Here is a 20,921-nt window from a genome sequence, read left to right on the forward strand (position 1 = left end):
TACTTGAGCAGAGATTAATAAGTGGCCATATTGGGGCTGAGTGTCTTGAAGATATACCTTTGACTTACAGTTTTCTGGCCACAACAGTGTTGAATTTAGTTATCATGGTGCCAACCACAAAGTGGCACTAAAATGTTGAACTAATAGTGTAAATAATCAAGGGCCCAGTTACTGGGTTCTATAAGCCATCTTTATTTTCTTGCCAAGGTCACAGTTCCCATGGACTTCTCCCAACTACTGAATGAGCATGTCAAGAATACTAATGAAGGCCATTCCTTAGAGACCCAGATTCCACTAATGGCTACCTTTGGCTTGAGAACTGTCCTTCAGCCTTGCTGACACCTTAGAACTGTACTGAAGTCTAAAACCTTGCTTTCTTTTCCATAGGAATTGGCTATACACCATTGTCTGATGGTTGTCTTAGTCTTTTCAGACTCTCTATTTTCCCTTGCATGTATTTCTTCTAATAAATTACTTTTATGTCTGTTGCTATCTTTGCATCTGCTTTTTAGAGGACTTGAATTAATGCAGTTGACAACATTGCAATTCGGAAGTTTTCATACATAATCTGTTTATATTGCTTCTCTCCAGCTGATTATTGCCAGAGAGAACTAGTTTTGGCAGATCTTCAGTTCACCCTTCTCTTCACACTTCATGTCCCTTATATTTGACTTAGGTTACCTGCCTAGCCCCTGTGGGAATTCTATTTTGAGATCATCACATAAAGAAATATCCTTCTAATTTATGTAATATAATAGGTTATTTTGCTACTTATTATGACAAGTACTGGGCTGGGAAGGTGGCTCAGTGGTAGAGTGCTTGCCTTGCATACATGAAGCCCTGGGTTCGATTCCTTAGCACCACATAAGCAGAAAAAGCCAGAAGTGGCGCTGTGGCTCAAGTGGCAGAGCCCTAGCCTTGAGCTGGAGAGCTGAGGCACAGCGCCCAGGCCCAGATTTCAAGCCCCACGACCGACAAAAAAATAAAATAAAAATAAAAAATTATGCCAAGTACTGGTGGTAGTGGGAAAGCTAGCATAGACATTTTTTCCCTTGGATTTTTTTCATGGTAAAGCATACAGACATTGACCCAACAATCACAGATATTAAAAAATGCATATTTATAAGTTATAATAAGAGTATTAAAGGAAGAGAAAATTAACTCATAAGAAAGTAATAAGGGGGCTGGGAAGGTGGCTCAGTGGTAGAGCGCTTGCCTTGCATGCATGAGGCCCTGTGTTTGATTCCTCAGCACCCCATAAGCAAAAAGAAAAAAAGCCGGAAGTGGCGCTGTGGCTCAAGTGGTAGAGCGCTAGCCTTGAGCTGAAGAGCTGAGGGACAGCGCCCAGGCCCAGAGTTCAGGCCCCACGACCGGATCCCCCCACAAAAAAACAAAGTAATAAGGGTATTGATCCTCTTATTTTTCTTTTTATTTTTAAATTATCTTTAAGTAGTTGTAAAAAGAAGTTACCATTCTACAAAGCAGTATACGAACACAAGATGCCTGACAACATTGTCACCCATCGCTCCTAACCCATCCCTTCTCTCACTTTTATTTTTCCTATCTAAATGGATTACCTTTGTAGCCTCATCCACTCTTATAACTTTATGTACCTATTTTAGGAAAACTCTCAAATTTGTATCTCCAGCTTAGATTTTTTTGCTGAACTCAAAACTCATATACCCAGTAGCTTCTCTACTATTTTGACATAGAAATCTAATAAACATCTCAAATTTAACAGATCCAAGCCAGTTCCTGGTCTTTTCCTGCAAGTGTACATTCTTTCCTATCTTGGTTGATAACAATTCCATCCTTTCACTTTCTCAGTACATAATTTATTGATTCTTATTTTCTCATTCCATATCCAAATCTATACATTTTATAGTTGGTACCTTCAAAACTATACAGACCTTGGTTCCTTTTCACCTTCACTTTCACTACCTCAATCTAATCTGCCATTTTGGGTCCAGATTGTTGCAGTATCTGCAATATAATACTTAATAATACGTACCCTCCTCCTCTCCCAGGCCCCTTTACAGTTTCTTCTTTTTGATTAAAGCAGTCATAAACATCTTAATTGCTGTTGTGTTACTTCTTCTTCTCTCTCTCTTTCTTTCTTTTCTTTCTTTCCTTGTCGGTCATGGGGCTTGAACTCTGTCTCGTCACTGTTCCTGTGCTCATCAGCTCAAGGTGAGCACTCTAACACTTGAACCACAGTGCCACTTCCAGTTTTCTGGTGGTTAATTGGAGATAAGAGTCTCATAGACTTTCCTTCCCAGGCTGGCTTTGAACCGTGATCCTCATATCTCAGCCTCTGAGTAGCTAGGATTACAGACATGAGCCACTGGCTCTTTTCTTTTTAAACCCTATAATGTTCCATCATTTCTATCCAGGTAACAACTGAAGTAAAATTACATGATCTGACCCAGTAAGCTCCATATTTATAACTTTATCTCATATTCTTCTATCCCTTACATACTGAGGTTAAGCCACACAGATTTTTTTTGCTGTTTTTTGCTCACATAAGACATCATTGCAACTTAGAGCCTTTGTACTGGCTGTTATCTGAAGCTTACTTTATGCCAGATATTCATTCCCATGATTAGCTACCCTTTTGATCAAATGTCACTTTTCTAAAAGAAGCCTACCTGAACACAGTGGTTAAAAATCCAACCTCTAGTATACTTTAACCAACTAGTTTTTTCGTAGCTTTTATAACCTTCTATTATAGTATATAACTTATCTATTATGTTTAATCTTCAACTATCTTCTCTGATTAGAAAATAAGCTCAATGAAAGCATTAATTATTTCTTCTTTGTTTAATGATATATGCCAAGTGCTGAAGACAGTACTTGGCACAAAGTCAGTATCCAATAAATATTTGTTAAATTTATTAGCTCAAGAATTGCTTTAGAGTTTTATGTATAAATTAAATTTGTTTAACTAAAAATTGTACATATTAATGGGATACTATGTAATATTTCAATACCTGTATACATTATATAATCAAGTGAAAAACATATCCTCAATTTATTAGTTCAGAGTATCAGGAAGATTTTTCAATGAATTGATATTTAATCTGAGTGCTGACCAATAAATAGGAAGAATGAAAGGAAGAGAATGGTAGAAGAGATGATATGTGTGATGGCCTTGGGGCAGTGTGGCAAGATTGGAGGGCCCAATTATGTAAAGCCTTAAGTGCACTGTAAAGAGATGACTCAAACCTTTTGTTGTGCTCAAGGAGCTCACAGCAAATGTCAAGAGAAAAATAATTAAACAGGTTGTTATTATACAAGCTAAATACAATAATAAGGATAATCACAAAACACATCAAAACACTGAGTGGGAAGCTACTAACTCCTGAAGAGAGCTGGAATATGTTACAAAGGTGACATTTAAGTTAGGTATAGGGCAGGAGAGAAACATGATGAAAACGTTTTAAGAAGATTAATCTGGCAATAATATAGAAAATGGATTGGAATATGGATGCACTGGAGGCAAGGAAACCATCTAATCTATGGCAACAGTCCAGCTATGAGATGATGAAGGCATCTATAGGGATGGAAAGAGAAGGACAAATCTGAAAGACATTTGGATGAAAAAATGACAGGAGCTAAATGGCTTCTTGGCTTGAAGCCTTTCAGGAGGTAATGCTTCTTCCTTAGTAATAACCATGAAAACATTCAAACTGACCTATTATGTAATTTCTTCCCCTGACTAGAATTTCTAGCTATGGCTGCTCTCCAAAAGTTTTGGTTATTGTGGTTGATACTTGTTGGACCTTAATTTACATTATAATGACTTTAGATTTCAAAGGCTGGGAAACTCTCCAAAACATCATTTAACTATGAAATACCAAATTATCCTATTAAAGGAAAAAGAGGAAAATCATAGGGTTTCATAGGAAGTTCACAATGAACTCATAGTTTTTTAAAAAATTATATATTATATATATATATATATATATATATATATATATATATATATATATATAAAGATGTGTTAGCGAAATGAGTCCCTTCCCACAGCTTAGTCAACTCCTTCCCTTCTCCACAGCTTAGCATGCTCCCTTTCCTAGGCAACACTAGGCCCAAGTAGTAAAGGCAGTAAATAATCAACTTCCAACCCCCTTCACCTTGGGATGGCACTTCTCTGGGGCAGCTAACACCATATAAGGCAACAAGAGCCCCTTAGATTGACCTTCAGATCTAGGCAGTTGCAGGACCCTTATCTACTATTTGGACAGCAGTCATAAATCCTAGTCCACCATGATGAAGCCCCTGGCCCGTGCACACCAGGGTTTCTGCCTCCTAGCCCCTTCTAGCTCCTCCTAAACCCCCTAAGTTATATAGGTCACCCCAGACAATAGCCGGTGCTGCTTCTCATTCCTCCCTTGAGAGAAGGATCTTGCTGGCCCCCATCTCCCTGCAATAAACCTTTCTTTGTTCTATGTATCTGGATGTCTGCTTGGTTCTCTGGCAAAGTCTAATTAGTCTTAATTTGCCATCAGTGATGCAAAAGAGAATAAAGGATAACGCTGGTGGTATGTACCTAAAGGATTTGGATTTGGAAGAATAAGGTCCCAAATTACCCCAGGCTATAGAAAGTCATATTTGTAAAGACAAAAACACCATTTTAACTATATTTTCACACAGGAAAAGTACTTGTATCCTGACATGGGAAAATTTTAACTCAGATGATACTATTGAACTATTGTCATCAAATTAAGTAAAATAGGAGAGATACGTCAAGAAAGAATGGGGATGCTTTAGTCTACTAGTCAGAGTTAATTTCTCCTTCATTAGCTTGTAGAACAGATTTTAAAGTGGGTATTTAGAAAATTGTCAAGTTAGCCAGGCACCAGTTAGCCTGTTTAGAAAATTGTCAAGTTAGCCTGTAATCCTAGCTACTCAGGAGGCTGAGATCTGAGGATCACAGTTCAAACCCAGCCCAGGTAGCAAAGTCCATGAGACTCTTATCTCCAATAAACCACCAGAAAACCAGAAGTGATGCTGTGGCTCAAGTGGCAGAGCACTAGCCTCGAGCTGAAGAGCTGAGGGACAGTGCCCAGGCCCAGAGTTCAACCCCACAACCAACAAAAAAAGAAAAAAAGAAAATTGTCAGGTTATCAACACATTCAACAAAAACCTTACTTTAGTTTTAGATTTTTTGGTAGTATTTGAGAGTGAATTCAGGGCCTTGTATTTCCATTTACATTGTACCTCAGCCCTTTTTGATTTTTCTTTTCCCATTTCTAGGGTTTGAACTCTGGGCCTTCTAGTTTTATGGTTTACTCCTTACACTAGTGCTATGCCACTTGAAACACACCTCCATCCCAAGCGTTTTTAATGTTTATTTTGAAGTTGGAATCTTTCTAACTTTTCTGCCCTGGCTGGCTTTAAACTGTAATCTGGATCTCTTCTATAGCTAGGATTACAACTGTGAGCAACTGATGCCAGGCTCCTTTAGTTATTTTCTGATTAAGGTCTTGCATTTAGACCCTGGCCATCTTTGATTACAATCTTCCTGATTTCTGCAAACTGGGTATTAGGACTGCACCCAGCTTCATTTTTTATTTTATTTTAGGAAGAAAGAAACAAAAGCAGAGTATGACAAGAGAACTCTGGGAGTTTAGGAAAGGTTTCTAGGATAAGATGATATGTAGTTTTTTTTTATTTTTTTTACTGTAAAGATACTGTGTAGAGGGGTTACAATTACATGAGTAAGGTACTGAGTACATTTCCTATCAACCATTGTTACCCCCTCCTTTGTTTATCCCCTACCATCCTTTACCTCCCCACCTCTCCAGCTCCTACCCCCCACAACTGTAAAGTTCATTTTGAACATAGTATCTTTTACATCTCATTGTTACAATGGATCAATCTGTATCCTTGCTTAAGCATTTTGTTATTTCCCTTCCCTTCCCCAAATTAGAAAAATATATATACAAGATGCAGGGCACCGGAATCAAATACAGTGACAACAGGGGTTATACCATGGGGGAAGAACATAAAAGAGAAACAATAATATCACATGGTACATTAAAAACAACAGCGATAGTGTTCCTATCTTAGGGTTCATTTTGCTTAGTATGATTCTTGAAGGATGAATGTGGCAGGACTTTCACTTTGAGAGACCAATGAACATAAGCATGAGTTTCTTTAAGTGAAGAAAGACAGTGATGGATAAAGATAGAAGTGGCAGGAATTGAGGCTGATAGTTATCTCAGGACCAGGTGGTGGAAGGCATTGTGTCATGTAATAGCTCAGCAAGATGGATAAGTACAATACAATAAGATACTTTGAGAGACAGAGAAACTACATTCACATAATTTTTATTACAATATGTTGTTAAAATTGCTAAATTTTATTATTGTTAATCTTTATTGTGCCTACTTTATAAATTAAACTATCATTGGGATATATGAATAGAAAAAAACACAATATAGGGTTGAATACTATTTTCACTTTTATGCATCCATTGGGGGTCAGGAACATGTTACCCACAAATGAAGGGGGCTATGGTATAATTAACAAAAGTTGGAAAAAATAGGATAATACAAATTGCCCCCATTAGTACTAAAAGAAGCAAGAAAGAAAAGAAAAGGTATCAGAATAAGCAAGACAGAAACAAAAAAAGTGATATGGTTAGGGTTAAACTTAAATATATCATTAATTATAGTCAATGTAAATAGACAATGTATTTGCCCATTTAATATTATTTTTTGTGCCAGTAACTAGGGCTTGAATTCAAGGCCTCATGCTCTTGCTTAACTTTTTACTTATGGCTGGTACTCTACCACTTGAGCCACCCTTCCACTTCTAGTTTTTTGCTCATTAGTCGGAGATGAGTCTCTTTGTCTGCCTATGAAAGGATAAAATCGTCTGTAAATACAGACTCACAGATTATCTAGACTGGCACTTTTAGATAGAGCACTTAGCAGTTATTGTAAATATGGTAGCAGACTTTAAAAGGAAAATGAATAGAATGGATAAAAAGATGGGAAATTTCAGAAGAAAGAATTTCTAAATAAGGACTAAATGTAAATATTAATATTGAAAAATGACATGTCAAATGAAAAATTATTTCAACTACTTCAACTGCATACTAGCACAATATAATAAAAGGGCCAATAAATAGAAATTATAAAAATTGAAAAAAATAAGATGAAAGAAGACATCAGGGTTTCTAAAACTGTGATATAAGAAAAATATGAGACTCAGACAAAAATTCTAGCAGTCCCATAAGGAAAAATACCATCCACAAATACAATTCCAGTCATTCTTCCTACCTCTGTCCCAGCTTCTTCATTGAATTCTAGTTTCTTTCAAATAGTAGAGATAGATGAAACACTTAAACACTTCATAATTTATTTTGTAAAACCAGCATTAATGTGATAAAATACCTGGTAAAGACATGTCCTCATGTATCTAGATACAAAATGCTGTGTAAAAATTTTAGCATATTAGGCTAAGAATGCAGCCTACAGAGCATTTGCCTATGTACAAGACTCTGATTTCCATCTCTAGTACCACAAAAAAAGAAAAGAGAATGTTCAAACACATTGAATCCAATAATATATAAGGTCCGCTCCTGGATGGTGTGCAGACTCCACCCTCCTCCCAGCAAAGTCTCTGCCCAGTACCAGCGTTACCTAGGCAACTGGCACGCCTGGAAGGGGTCACTTCTGCACACCTTTCCCTGCCCCTACCCTAGATAAGGCCTAGCCCTAGGGCCAGACGCTCTCTTTCCCCTTACCTGAATACCATGTGCTTGGTGTGGTTCTGACTTGGATTCCTCTTTAAAAACCTAACAATATCAAGTTCAAACAGGCTTATCCCGGAAATGCTAAGTTGTTTTAACATAATTAATTGCATTATTAGAACAAAGCAGAAAGCCATAGTTATTTCAATAAATGCAGAAAATACATTTGAAAATGTTAACACTTATTCATATGCTCTTATAAAACTAGAAATTGAAGGGACTTTCTCTAGCCTGACAAAGATCACCAATGACAAATAACAACAACCATAAAAGAACATATCAAACATCATAATTAACCATGAAATAGTAAATGTTTTTCCTCAAGATCAGAAATGAGTCAAGTATGTTCCTTATTTAACTGATTGTTAGTCAAGAAACACAAATATAAGATACAAAGGTTTGGAAAAGAAGATATAAAACTTTATTTTACTGGAAGTAATATATGATTGCATTAAAGTCAATATTTAGAAATCAGTAAAATGGATATTAAATGATATCTTGTTATAGATTGATTAAATTTCCCTGCTCATAATTATGTTGAACATAGTTTCATAAATTTATTAACCATATGTCTTAGTTTTCTGCTGCTGTAGGAGAATTTCACAACCAGGGTAAATGTATTAATAATAGTTTGTTTAGCTTATAATTTTTGAGGAATCAGCTGAGGTGATCATATCTGATGAAGACCTTCTTATACCAACATATTGTTATTTTCGTAGCTTCATGAAAGTTGTTTTATATTGTTACTCTCTCTTGTTATTGTCCATTCCTATAGGATGTGGTACTATAGGATGTCCTACCTGCAAAGTAGGCTCAAGAATTTGCTGAAGGCAAGGGTAATTCAAGCCCTTGAACAGTCCAACTTCAAAAGCTTATTTCCGTTAGCCATCCATCGGCACCACACAGCCTCCAAGACTCAAAATTGTACTTGGCAGCAACATGAAGATCACTTTGGTAAGGGATGTGTTACATAGCATACCATTTACCGCATTATCCATTTAAATATATAATTTAGTAGTATTAAAAATATTCATTTTATTGTGCAACAAGTACTTTTTATGTGGCCTAAAAATACTTCCTGCTGAATTGAGAGGAACTTTAGCAATTTATTTGGAAGATTCTCTGGAAGTTGCAAAAAGAAAAAAAAATAACAGAGCAACAATGAAATCCCAAACCAACTGGGCATAGGGAACTATATCCTCCTCTAGCCAAATTCCATCTTCCTGTATCACCTAAGAAGACCGACAGACAGACAGAGACAGACAGAAACAGAGAGACAGAGAAGCAAAAAAAGAAGAGAGAGAAGGAAGGAAATAAGGGAAAAGGGAGGGAGGGAGAGAGAGAGAAAGAAAAAAAAGAAAAAAGGATGAAAGAGAAGGAAGGGAAAGAAAGGAAAGAAAAAGAAGAAAGAAAAGAAGGAAAGAAAAGTATCAAACATATAGATGAGGAATGTTATAACCAGAAAAGTTTTACAGGGTAGGGGATGGGGAAGTTTATCCTTTGTATAAGGTTACTAGGGCTTCTACAATAATTGACACAAAGTGAGTATTTTGCTTGAGGTAGCATCATTTCAATCACTGCTTCCATCTTCACATATCCTCTCTGCATTGTCTTTTTTATGTCTTCAAATCTGTCTCTTTTTAAAAGAACCAGTCCTTGGATTTGAAGCCCACCATAACTCACTAGGGCTTCATTTTAACTTCATTAGACCAGTAACAACCCAATCAATCCTCCTATAATAGGTTTTCATCCTGATAAACCCTTTGTAAGTTGAAAATTCATGTTAAAGTACATTCAGTGCACTTAACCTACCATAAATCATACATTAGCCACACATAAATTGTTTAGTATCATATTGCTCCTGTACTGTCATAAACTCAAAAAGATCACAAGTCAAGACCTTTGTATTTCCAAATGTGGGCATGTTCATAGGTACTAGGAGTTAGGACATGAACATATCATTTGGGTAGATACAGGTCAGTCTGAAACACCCTAGAAGAGAGACAAAAAGAATTTTTTAGGCTACACTCCCAAAGCACAAGCCCACTGTGCACTTCAAAGGCAAACTTAATCTAAAATACAATGATTTCCTTGACCAAATCATAACAAGCTAAGAGATACCCAGTTAAAATAGCAGTTGATTATTTTAGGAGAGCTTCAATTAACATATTACTACTGAGGTGCAACACAAAGGAAAGGTCCAAGGCCAAGAGAGCTGAGGAAAAAAAGATCACTAGAGAAATGTAATGCCTTTGGTAGCCATAAAAATAATAAGCAGAAAACATGATCAAATTCATCACCAAATTAATATATTTATGATAAAGTCCTATTTGCTTCAGTATTATTTGCTATACTTACCTGTATGCTTTCAACAATAACAAAATTATAAAACATGCTAAAATAAATATGAAGTAACAAAACTGAAAATAGACAAAGCAGAATCAGATTTGCAAAACACAGGCATTAAAATGATCCATCCTGACATAATTTAGGACTAAAAAATACTTTTGAAAGGCTATACTTTCAGGGATCATTTCTATAGTTTGTTACTAGAGAAACTCCACTGATCATGTAGAGTGCCAAAAGTATTTTTGAGAAAATTTTCCTTTTTTAATTATCTTTATTTGTTTTTGTTTTTGGTCCGGTTGTGGGGCCTGCACTCTGGGCCCGGGCACTGTCCCTCGGCTCTTCAGCTCAAGGCTAGCACTCTACCACTTGAGCCACAACGCCACTTCCGGCTTTTATTTTCTGCTTATGTGGTGCTGAGGAATCGAACCCAGGGCCTCATGCATGCAAGGCAAGCGCTCTACCACTGAGCCACCTTCCCAGCCCCCTTTTTTAATTATCTTTAAGTAGTTATACAAAGGAGTTGCCATTTAATAAAGGAGTTTTGTTTTTGTTTTTGTTTTTTGGTCGGTTGTGGGGCTTGAACTCTGGGCCTGAGCACTGTCCCTCAGCTTGTCAGCTCAAGGCTAGCGCTCTACCACTTCCTAACAAAGGAGTTTATGAATACAGTACATATTGATCCCTGTCACCCCTTTTTATATTTATTTATTTTATATTATCTTTAAATAGTTGTACAAAGGAGTTGCCATTTAAAAAAGTTTATGAATAAAAAAAACGTTTATGAATACAATGCATCTTACTCAATGTCACTCCTTTCAACATTCTCACCCATCCCTCCCCTACCACCCTTTCCCCTGACTCTTAATTTTGTAGGATTTCCACTGAATTCTTGACTGCATTCTCTCCCTTTTTTCCTCTTCATTTGTCTACCTCTTTTCCCTTGACCCACCCCACCCCTTTCAAGTACTCACTTCCTGGTGTTTACTTTGTTCAACTTTAACTTTTCCTCTTTAAAGAATTACAGAGTCCTCCTTTGAATCTACCATATTTCAGTTAATCCATTTGTATCCCTTGAATCTATCACAATTCAGTTAATACATTTGTATTAACTGATATCACCCAACATATTTACTTATAAGTTCATAAAATCTAGATTATAAGTTTAAAAATCTAGCTTCATTGGCATTTTTAAAGGAATTACACTAAATCATAGATTACTTCAAGTAGTATGGACATTTTTCCAGTATTAACTTTTCCAGTCTATGAAGATAGAATATATTTAACATTTCTTTCATCAATGTATTATAGTACACAGATTTTTTTTTACTCCATTAGTTAAAGATATTCCTAAGTATTTTATTTTTGTGACAAATGCAAACGGGATTATTATTAATTTGGGGGATAGTTCATTGTTAATGTGTAGAAATAGTACTAATTTTACATGCTGATTTTGTATCCTACAACTTCACTGAACTCATTTATTAATTATTTAAGAGTTTTGGTGGAATCTTTATGGTTTTCTATATGTAAAATCATTCCTTTAATTTCTTCTTCTTACCTAATTACTCTGGCTATAAGTTCTAGTCCTATGTTGACTTGAAATGCCAAATGTGAACATCCTTGTTTTATTCATGAACTTAGAGAAAAAGCTTTCAACTCAAGACCTCCCAATAACTATATTAACTCTAGACAAAGCAATCTTCAGGATAAGAAAGATTGTCTAGGATAAAGAGGCACATGATATAGCAATAATTAGATCACTTCTCAAAAAATGTAAAAATAGACCATCAAAATTTATGAAACAAAAACTGATAGAAATAACCAAAATCACAATTGTCATTAGAGACATTCTTTCTTTTTCAGCAACTGATAAATTAGCTAGGAAAGAAATCTGCAAGGGTATGGATAGCCTGAACAGCATTTTCAGCTAACTAGACCTAACTGGCATTTGTAGAAGAATTCACTCAACTGTAGTGGACTACTCATTGTTCTGAAGAGCACATGAAGCATCCACTAAGATAAACTACAATCTGAGCCATAAAACAAAGTTCAAAAAGTTAAAAGACTCTTAACAACAGATACGTACTTTGATCATACAATAGTCAAGTAGGAATAAAAACTTAAAAATAGAATAGCCCCAAGTATTTTGAAATTAAGCCATAGACCTCTAAAAAGTACATGAATAGACAGCCTTAATGGAAATTAAAAATGTTTTGAACTAAGTAAAAATGAATACATAGCCTATTGAAATTCAGAAAGCAGCTAAAGCATTGGTTGGAAAGAAATGAATGCAATACATACATATATTAGAAAATAAAAATAAATAAGTAAATGAATGGATAAATAGCCTAAGCAACATACTACATTGGGAAATTAGATAAATAAGAACAAATTAAACTTAAAAATAGCACAAGAAATGGAATTGACAGACCACAAACCAGTGACATTGAAAATAGAGAGAAACAAGAAAATCGATGAACCCAAAATCTGTTTCCTTGAAATAAATAAAATTGATTAACTTCTATTCAGGTTAACCAAGAATAAAGAAAGAAACAAATTACCAACATCAATAATTTTTATTGATCTTAATGATATTGGGACGAAAAGGGGAATACTACAAAAACATTCTGTGCCCACAGATTTGGTAAGTTAAATAAAAGAGACCAATTCCTGTAAATAAACTATTATGGACTCAATTGCATCCACCAAAAATTCATTTATTGAAGCCCTACAATCCCTTTATAACTATACTGGGACAGTTCTTTGAAGAACATAATTAAGATTAAGTGAGGTTACATGGGTAGAACCCTGATAAAATAAAACTTGTGTTTTATAAAAATGGAAGGAATGGTTGAGATCTCTCTCTCTCCTTCACCAGGAACCAAATCAAAACTTGATCTGGATATCCAGCCTTCAAAACTGTGATTAATAAATTTCTGTTAAACTACTCAGTCTATAACATTTTGTCATGACAGCTGAAAAAAGATACACAGAAATTGTCAAAATGTATTCCAGGAGAAATAAATAACTTGAGTAGTCCTATGTATATTATAAAACATAGGATTACTAGTCAAAATATTCCAAAGTCAAAAACATCAGACCCAGATTGTTTAACTATAAACTCTACCAAATGCTGAAAAAGAAATATCACTCCTTCTTTCATTCTCTTCCAGAAAATAAATGACTTACTTTATTATGCAGTTCTTTTATAATATCAAATCCATGAATCGCTCTCCTTCACCAAAAAAAAGATAGTGAAAAGTAACTGGAGGGTAGTAGTTCATGACCATAGACACAAAAACCCTAATCAGAATATGAACAAATTGAATTCAACAATACATACGAAAGATAATATTTCATATGAAAGATAATATATCAAGATCAGGTAGTCCATCCAGGAATGCAAGTTTGGTTTAATTTTTTTCAAAGCAATGATTTATGTAATGTACCACATGAAAATAATAAATTAAAAATGTTATGTGATATCATTAGAATCAGAAAAACAACAAAATTTAATATCCATTATCATAAATGTCTCTTCAGGTTTAATCCTATCTCTGTTCCTGGCATCTATTAAGATGGTTGAGTAGGACAGTGGTTCATACCCACACTTAATTCTTTATCAAATGCTGGGTCAGCCACACTTTACTGTTCTCTTCAGAACATGTTTTCTCATTGTTTACAATCTGAATAAGATAAATAAAAATTCTAAAGCATTAAGTTCTGGTTGCTATTTTACTTAATAGTTCCTTATTTCATTCATCTTATATTTTATTGTAAGAAGTCAGAAGGAGCCAGTGTTTCTTCAATGTTTGGTTAGAAATCATCTCAGCTAAATATCCTCCTTAATTATTCTCAAGTTGTCTTTGACAATTCAGCCTAGGATTTTTTTTGCCCCTTTATTAAAGGGATCACTTTTTTTTCTCATTGTCCAATGGTATCATCTTCATTTCTGTCTGACACCTTATGAGAAAGGCCTTTACTATCCACACTTCTACCAAAATTCTATTTATGATTATTTATGTATTGTCTAAGAAAATGCAGGGTTTTTCTTAACTCAGCTCTCCCCTTTTATTTCTGAGCCTTCACCAGAATCACCCCATTTGTGGTAATCCTGAATTTTTCTAGCATACCTCTCCAGCTTCTACCTACTTCCAAGTTCTAAAGCCACTTCCAAATTTTAAGATGTTTGTTATATTAGTACCTTACTTCTCACTACCAGTTTTCATGCTAGTCAGTGTTCTACAGAGAAACAGAAGAGAATCGACTGGGAAATTGTATGTGTATGTGTAATATGAACACTCACACAGACAAGGAATTAGATCATGCAATTTTGTAGAGGCTAAGGAGTACCTCAATCTCATCTTTAAACTAGAGACACAGGAAAACTACCAGTGTAGTTCCAGTTTCAGTCTGATGGCCTGAGAATGAAAAGAACTAATGATATAAGTTATAGTCCAAGCCTAGGGGTCCTAGATAGAAAGTTTATAGTATAATCTCCAGTCTAAGATCAAAAGACTATTGTGTCAACATAATTCTCCCTTCTACCTTTTTGTTTCATTCAGACCCTCAATGTAGAGTAACAACCACCTACACTGAGGAGAAAATTTTTTACTCAATCTATTGATTCAAATGTTAATCACTTCCAGAAACAACTTCATAGGCATATTCAGGATTAATATTTAGCCAGATTCCTGGGCATTCCCATGGCCCAATCAAGTTGACAAAATAATCATTACACGCATAATTTTGCTTATCATTCCCACTTTGATCCTATGATAGTAAGTCCAACTTTAAAAGGACATCACCAATAAACAACTTCATCCCATAATATCAGCAGTTCCAAAGTATTGTAGTTGTTTCAGACTCTCGGTTGACTTCAATATCTGGATTTTTAGTATATTGCCTACCATGATTTTTTTTGTTGAAGACCCTGGTAGTTTAATTGATATCTTGCAGTAACTGAGTTCTGACATTAATGGGATTATTGCTCTGCTTTTCATATTTGTTTGTTTGCTGACTTGCCTGAAGTAATTCTGTTGAGTGTGCAACCAGTGTTGTGTCTACTTCAGTTTTTTAAACTGTGATTCCCTAGACATTGTTCTGGAGTCACCATAGCTTTGTGCCTCACAACAGCACAATTTTCCCCACCCTCCTCACATTGTCATATTTAGCAATCTCTAGGGACATTTTGGTCTGTCATACTGGAGAGGAAGATGCTACTGGTTGCATAGAGACCAGAGATGCTACTAAGCATACTACAATGTACAAAATAGTACCCTGCAACAAAAAATTATCTAACCTTGATATCCATAATGCTAAAATTGAGAATCCTCAGATGGTTCAGTAATCATTCAACTAGTGATCAAAGATCATTCTTAAAGCGCTTAGCCAAAGGATGTATGTGTGGACTGGGACACATTCAAAATTCAAATCTGCTGGGGTGTTTTTGCTTTCTGCTATTTTGCTTTAAGGTTTTTATATTGTTTTCAAAATAAAATGTTTTTATATTTTGTTCTTTTTGTAGTATATAAAACAGCCTTTCCTATCTCAAGGAGGTTGACAGATAATGTTTTATATTTTAATCTATCAGAAATGTACTTCTGTTACAAAGACAGTTTATTGTTTGAAATATTAATTTTTTCCAATACCACTCATTGAAGAGCCCATCTTTCTCCTAGAGTTAGGAAATACCACATTTTTCATTTACCACAGGTTCATATTATGAATGAGTCTTTGTAATGTTCCCTTGATCTACTTATTTATTCTATACTAATACTTTAAAAACTATCATTTTAAAATAAGCTTTTTATATCTGATACCCATACTTTCTTCTTTCTCAAAATTATGAATCTGTTCTTTTTCAACATGGATTTTGGACTTGACATCCATTACATGAAAATTTCACTAGGATATAGATCACAATTACATGGAATTTGAGTTTTAATTTGTAGATTTTTTTTCCTTTTCACTATTGAAACTGCCTCTGTAAACATGGTACTTCTCCTTATAGCTTTCTTTCAAGTCTTTCAACATGGTTTTATGGGTCTCTCTATAGCATTCCTCCATGTTTTCATTTATTCCTAGGTAATTTATAGTTTTGTTGCTTTTATAAATTTGATTTCTTTTTTATTTACTTTTCAAAAGTAGTAAATTGGTTCATAGGAAAGTATTTGACTTTTTGTGAGTTTTCATTTTCATGTAACTTCACCTTAACAAAAGAGTTGCTAACATAGTGCAAGGGCATCCTATATCCATCTACCCATTTAGGTGTATTTCTGGGCTTCTTATACTCTTCCATTATTTGATCTATTCTTATATCAGTATTATACCATTTTAACTATAGAAGGTATATATTATGTTTTAATAATTGGTAAGGAACTATTTTTATTGTCTTTGTTCTTGGTATAAATCTTCTAGAAGTTTTCTGGCTATTTGTTCAATTTTCTTAAATAAATATTTCTGATGAATGTAATATTTTCTTTAGAATTGCAATATGCTAATACTGTGATGCACTTTGATTATGTCTGGCTTCGAGATCACTGCCGCTCAGCATCATGCTACAACTCTAAGACTCACCAGCGCAGCTTGGACACTGCTAGTGTGGATTTATATATCAAGCCAAAGACCATTCATCTGGATGAGACTACACTCTTTTTCACTTGTAAGTAAATAGGAGACTTATTCTTATTTGTAGTAGTCTAAAGAACAATGATTTTGTGAAAGAAGTTTGGTCCTCTCCAAACTAGAATATTCTTTCAGTTAATTTTTCTCCTTAGAAGAATTTTGAAGAGTCTTAGTTTTTCTCTTCACTACTAATATGGTACTTAATGCTAAGACTGAATGCCATCTAAGAAACTTAGCTAGAGTGGCAGGATAAAGATGAAACTAGAAGGCTGGAAATGTGGCTTGGTAGTAGCGTGCTTGTCTAATATGCATGGAGCCCTGGGTTCGATTCCTCAGTACTACATAAGCAGAAAAAGCTGGAAGTGATGCTGTGGCTCAAGTGTAGAGTGTTCTATAGAGGGTAAAATTGAAGCATGAAGCCATTAAAGAATGACCCCAAGAGCACACAGCTGAGAAATGGTGGAACTGAGTCCACCTTAGCTCCAAGCTTGTGTTCTTCACCATCTTGCTTTAGTATGGGAAAAATGGAAAGAGTTTAAGATAGAGAGAAGATTCCAATGCTCCAGCCAGCCCCATGGTGAGCTAACTGTGTGACTCAGCATAGTCACACACCCTTTGTTTTTCACTTTTCTATTTATAAAGCAGGGATCAGAATACCTGCCTTGCTTTCCTCAGGTGGTTGATAAGGATGAAAAGACTGAAAGCTCCTTGAGATAAATCTTGACAGAACTGTAGAGTTTATACTTGTCATCTGAGGCCAAGCATAACCCTCAATGGGGAAGTTTTCAATGATTGTTGCATGCATGATTGAATGGTGAGAACATGATGGATATTTAGATTTTCCAAACATCAAAATCATGACCTAAATGAGCCTCTGATGTTTTGTTGTAGCAACAAAAATAGATGGAGACATATATTTTGTGATTCTGTAGGCAGTCTTTTTTCTGGATCTTTACTCAGAAAATTCCTGCCTGAGACCTACTGTTTCTCCTACCTTCTACCTGTAATAGTTTCATGGTTTCAGACCTTACATTATGGTCTTTGATACATTTTGAATTGATACTGGTGCAAGGGGATAGATAGGGATCCAGTTTCAGTTTTCTGCAAATGGATACTATTAGTTCATTTCCTTTTGTGTATGTATGCAGATCCTGGTGCTTGAACTCAGGACCTGGCAATATCCATGAGCTTTTTTGCTCAAGGCTAATATTCTACCACTTGAGCCACAGCTCCACTTATAGCTTTTTGGTGATTAATTGGAGATGAGAGTCTTACAGACTTTTCCTGCCCTGGTTAGCTTTGAACCATGATCCTTAGATCTTAGCCTCCTGAGTACTGAGTATCTAGGATTATAGGCATAAGCCACTGGCACCCAGCTTATTTCATTTCTTTCAGGTATAAACCTAATAGTGGGATTGCTGGATCATATGGTCATTCTATGGAAAAACTTTGTTTTCTGTAGTGGCTGTACTAACTTACATAATTATTAATTTACACACAGAAAACCAAAATACTAAACATTCCTACAACAGGGTATAAGAATTTCTCTTTCTGCCGGGTGCTGGTGGCTCACGCCTGTAATCCTAGCTACTCAGGAGGCTGAGATCTGAGGATCGCGGTTCAAAGCCAGCCCGGGCAGGAGAGACCGTGAGACTCCTATCTCCAATAAACCACCAGAAAACCGGAAGTGGCGCTGTAGCTCAAGTGGTAGAGCGCTCGCCTTGAGCTGAAGAGCTGAAGGACAGCGCCCAGGCCCAGAGTTCAAGCCCCACGACCGACAAAAAAAAAAAAAAAAGAATTTCTCTTTCTGCACATTCTTGCTACTATTTGTTATTATTTGTCTTTTTTATAATAGCCATTCCAATAATTGAAGTAAAGTAGTATCTCATGATTTTGATTTGTACTTCCCTGATAATTTATGATATTGAGCATTTTGTATACTTGACCATTTATAGATCTTCTTTTGAGAAATGTATATTTCCCATCTTAATATTAAATTTATTTTTATCTGATATATAACACAAATTATACATATTCATGGGGTACTGTGTGATGTTTTGATACATACTACATATTGTGTAATGTTTAAATCAGGTCAAACACAACTATGTCCTCAAACATTTATCATATCTTTATGGTGAAAAGTCCTTTCATATGTCCAGGTAAGAAACAACTGAAAAACTAAAAAGATGCCTATGGAACATGTCAGATGGGGTTTTCTTTTTTTTTTTTCTTTTCCCCTTCCCATCCCTTCCCTCAGATGGGGTTTTCTAAGACAAAGCCAACCTTCAAATACTAGGAGAGTCTCTACTTCTTCAGATGCACCCAACCTACAAAGATCAAGAAAAATATGAGAAGTTTTTAAGGTGGTAAATTAATATCACATACATTTCTAGGGAAATGAGCAGGAGCAGCTGGAAAGCAACTAGCCTTTAAAATGGGTGATAGTGGGAAGGCACTGAGATTTCAGGAGTGTACAGGTAGAACTATTTTTTAAAGGAAAATGGGTAGTATTAGCAAGCTGAACAGAGGGAGAAAATGTCTGCTCCAGTGCACCAATTGACTAGTATGGAATGGAGCATAAAAAAGCTGCAAAGGGCTCAGCCTCGGACAAAAGAAAGAACAAATAAACAAGAGCCAAAGGAAAAAAACACACTGTGGTTTCAGGTTTGAACATAGGTTATCTTATTTAACAAAACAGAGTCTTAGAGAACAGAATATGGAGGTTGAAAACTTCTGTGAATTGTGTGGGTAGAAGCAATTACCAAAGGAAGGAAGCAAAAATGAAAGAATGAGAGACTCAGAAAACATAATTTTGAACTCAGTATCAAACAGATTTAGATTTTCAGCCTAGCCAGAAAGAGATCTTAGAGTCAACATAGAGCATGGGTGATCACTGGAAAAGTTCTTTCCTTTTCAGCATGGTGTACTGGCAGGAACACATTTTGTAATGATCCTGAGCCATGGGCTGGGAATGTGGCTTAGTGGTGAAGTAGCTTGCCTAGTATGCATGAAGCCCTGGGTCTGATTCCTCAGTACCACATAAACAGAAAAAGTTGAAAGTGGTACTGTGGCCCAAGTGGTAGAGTGCTAGCCTTGAGCAAAAGAAGCTCAAGGACAGTGCCCAGGCCCTGAGTTCATGCCCCAGGACTGGCCATAGAAACAAAAGACCCTGAGCTAGAAACTTCAGAAGTCAGAAATATCATGTAGGCTCCACGAACACACAGCAAGGATCACTGAGTGCTGGCGTAGAGAACTGATTTAGCCACACAAGGAAGTCTGCATAGCAAAGACTAAGACAGGAGACAAGCAGGCACAATGAGGTCAAAAGACAGATTTAATAAAAGATAATGCAAGAGTTGTGTGAAAATATAACAGGGCAAAGTTCATATCTAAAATGATATGATTAACAAAGTTAAAGTCCTATGCTGACCTGTTACTAGTGTTGTTTGGCTAGTGTGTTTATGGTGGATTAGGCCAGATGGAAAATGACAATGGGTGACAGCCAAAGTGAAAAATAAACTGTAAGACAAGTGTTTTGGGAATAGCTCAGCAAAAACTAACTGTTTAGAAAAACAAAGGAGGGGATAACAATGCTCCATAGGAAATGTACTCCTTACCTTACTCGTGTAACCCCTCTGTACAGTATCTTTATAGACACATATATATATATATATATATTATATATATAAAATATATATATATATATATATATATATATATATATATATGTCTGCATTAGGGATGTGAAGAGCACCACATAGTGAAGACTGGTCAGAGTCACAAAGTGGAAGTCACTTCCCAAGTGGGAAGAGCTCTAGGAGACAAAGATCTAGAGGATAGAGACCAGCAGAGCATTCTGCCACTGCAGGATATTGCCATCCTTCCCTACAAAATATGCCCTCTGGTTGCTAGGAGAACACAGAGGAAAACAGAGGAAGTCAATACTACACAGACTTCCCTTGCCAAGTAAAGAAAACCCAGTGGGCACTGATCCCACAGTTCACACTACAGCCCACAAGATGAACATTTTCGGAGGACTAGATGCCTGTTTTCTTTTTTATTAAAAAATTATTCTCTTCTTTTGCTTCTCCCTTTTCACTTTTGATTGTCTACTTTTCTACAGAGACTTTTAAAACCAGGTTGATCAACTTAAATATTAAAATAAATATCATTCTATTTT

General features: G+C 35.7%; 1 protein-coding gene and 1 pseudogene across 5 annotated transcripts in view; both read left to right on the top strand.

Annotated features, from left to right (window-relative positions):
• Nucleotides 1-20,921, top strand: part of Tmlhe (trimethyllysine hydroxylase, epsilon) — a 67,915-nt gene that overhangs the window by 25,155 nt on the left and 21,839 nt on the right. For 3 of the 5 annotated variants that reach the window (XM_070039420.1, XM_070039425.1, XM_070039422.1), the window contains 2 exons: nt 8,541-8,719; nt 16,599-16,775. In XM_070039420.1, coding sequence (XP_069895521.1) covers nt 8,542-8,719; nt 16,599-16,775 — 355 coding nt within the window. In that variant the 5' untranslated portion in view covers nt 8,541. The remainder of the gene's footprint in view (nt 1-8,540; nt 8,720-16,598; nt 16,776-20,921) is intronic. The other 2 variants (XM_070039423.1, XM_070039424.1) reach the window with 2 other exon arrangements.
• LOC138840598 (small nucleolar RNA U3) lies at nt 10,277-10,365 on the top strand (annotated as a pseudogene).

The sequence above is a fragment of the Dipodomys merriami genome, unplaced genomic scaffold, assembly GCF_024711535.1.
Source record: "Dipodomys merriami isolate MVZ:Mamm:240054 unplaced genomic scaffold, mDipMer1.0.p SCAF_3, whole genome shotgun sequence".
NCBI classification, from domain to species: domain Eukaryota; kingdom Metazoa; phylum Chordata; class Mammalia; order Rodentia; family Heteromyidae; genus Dipodomys; species Dipodomys merriami.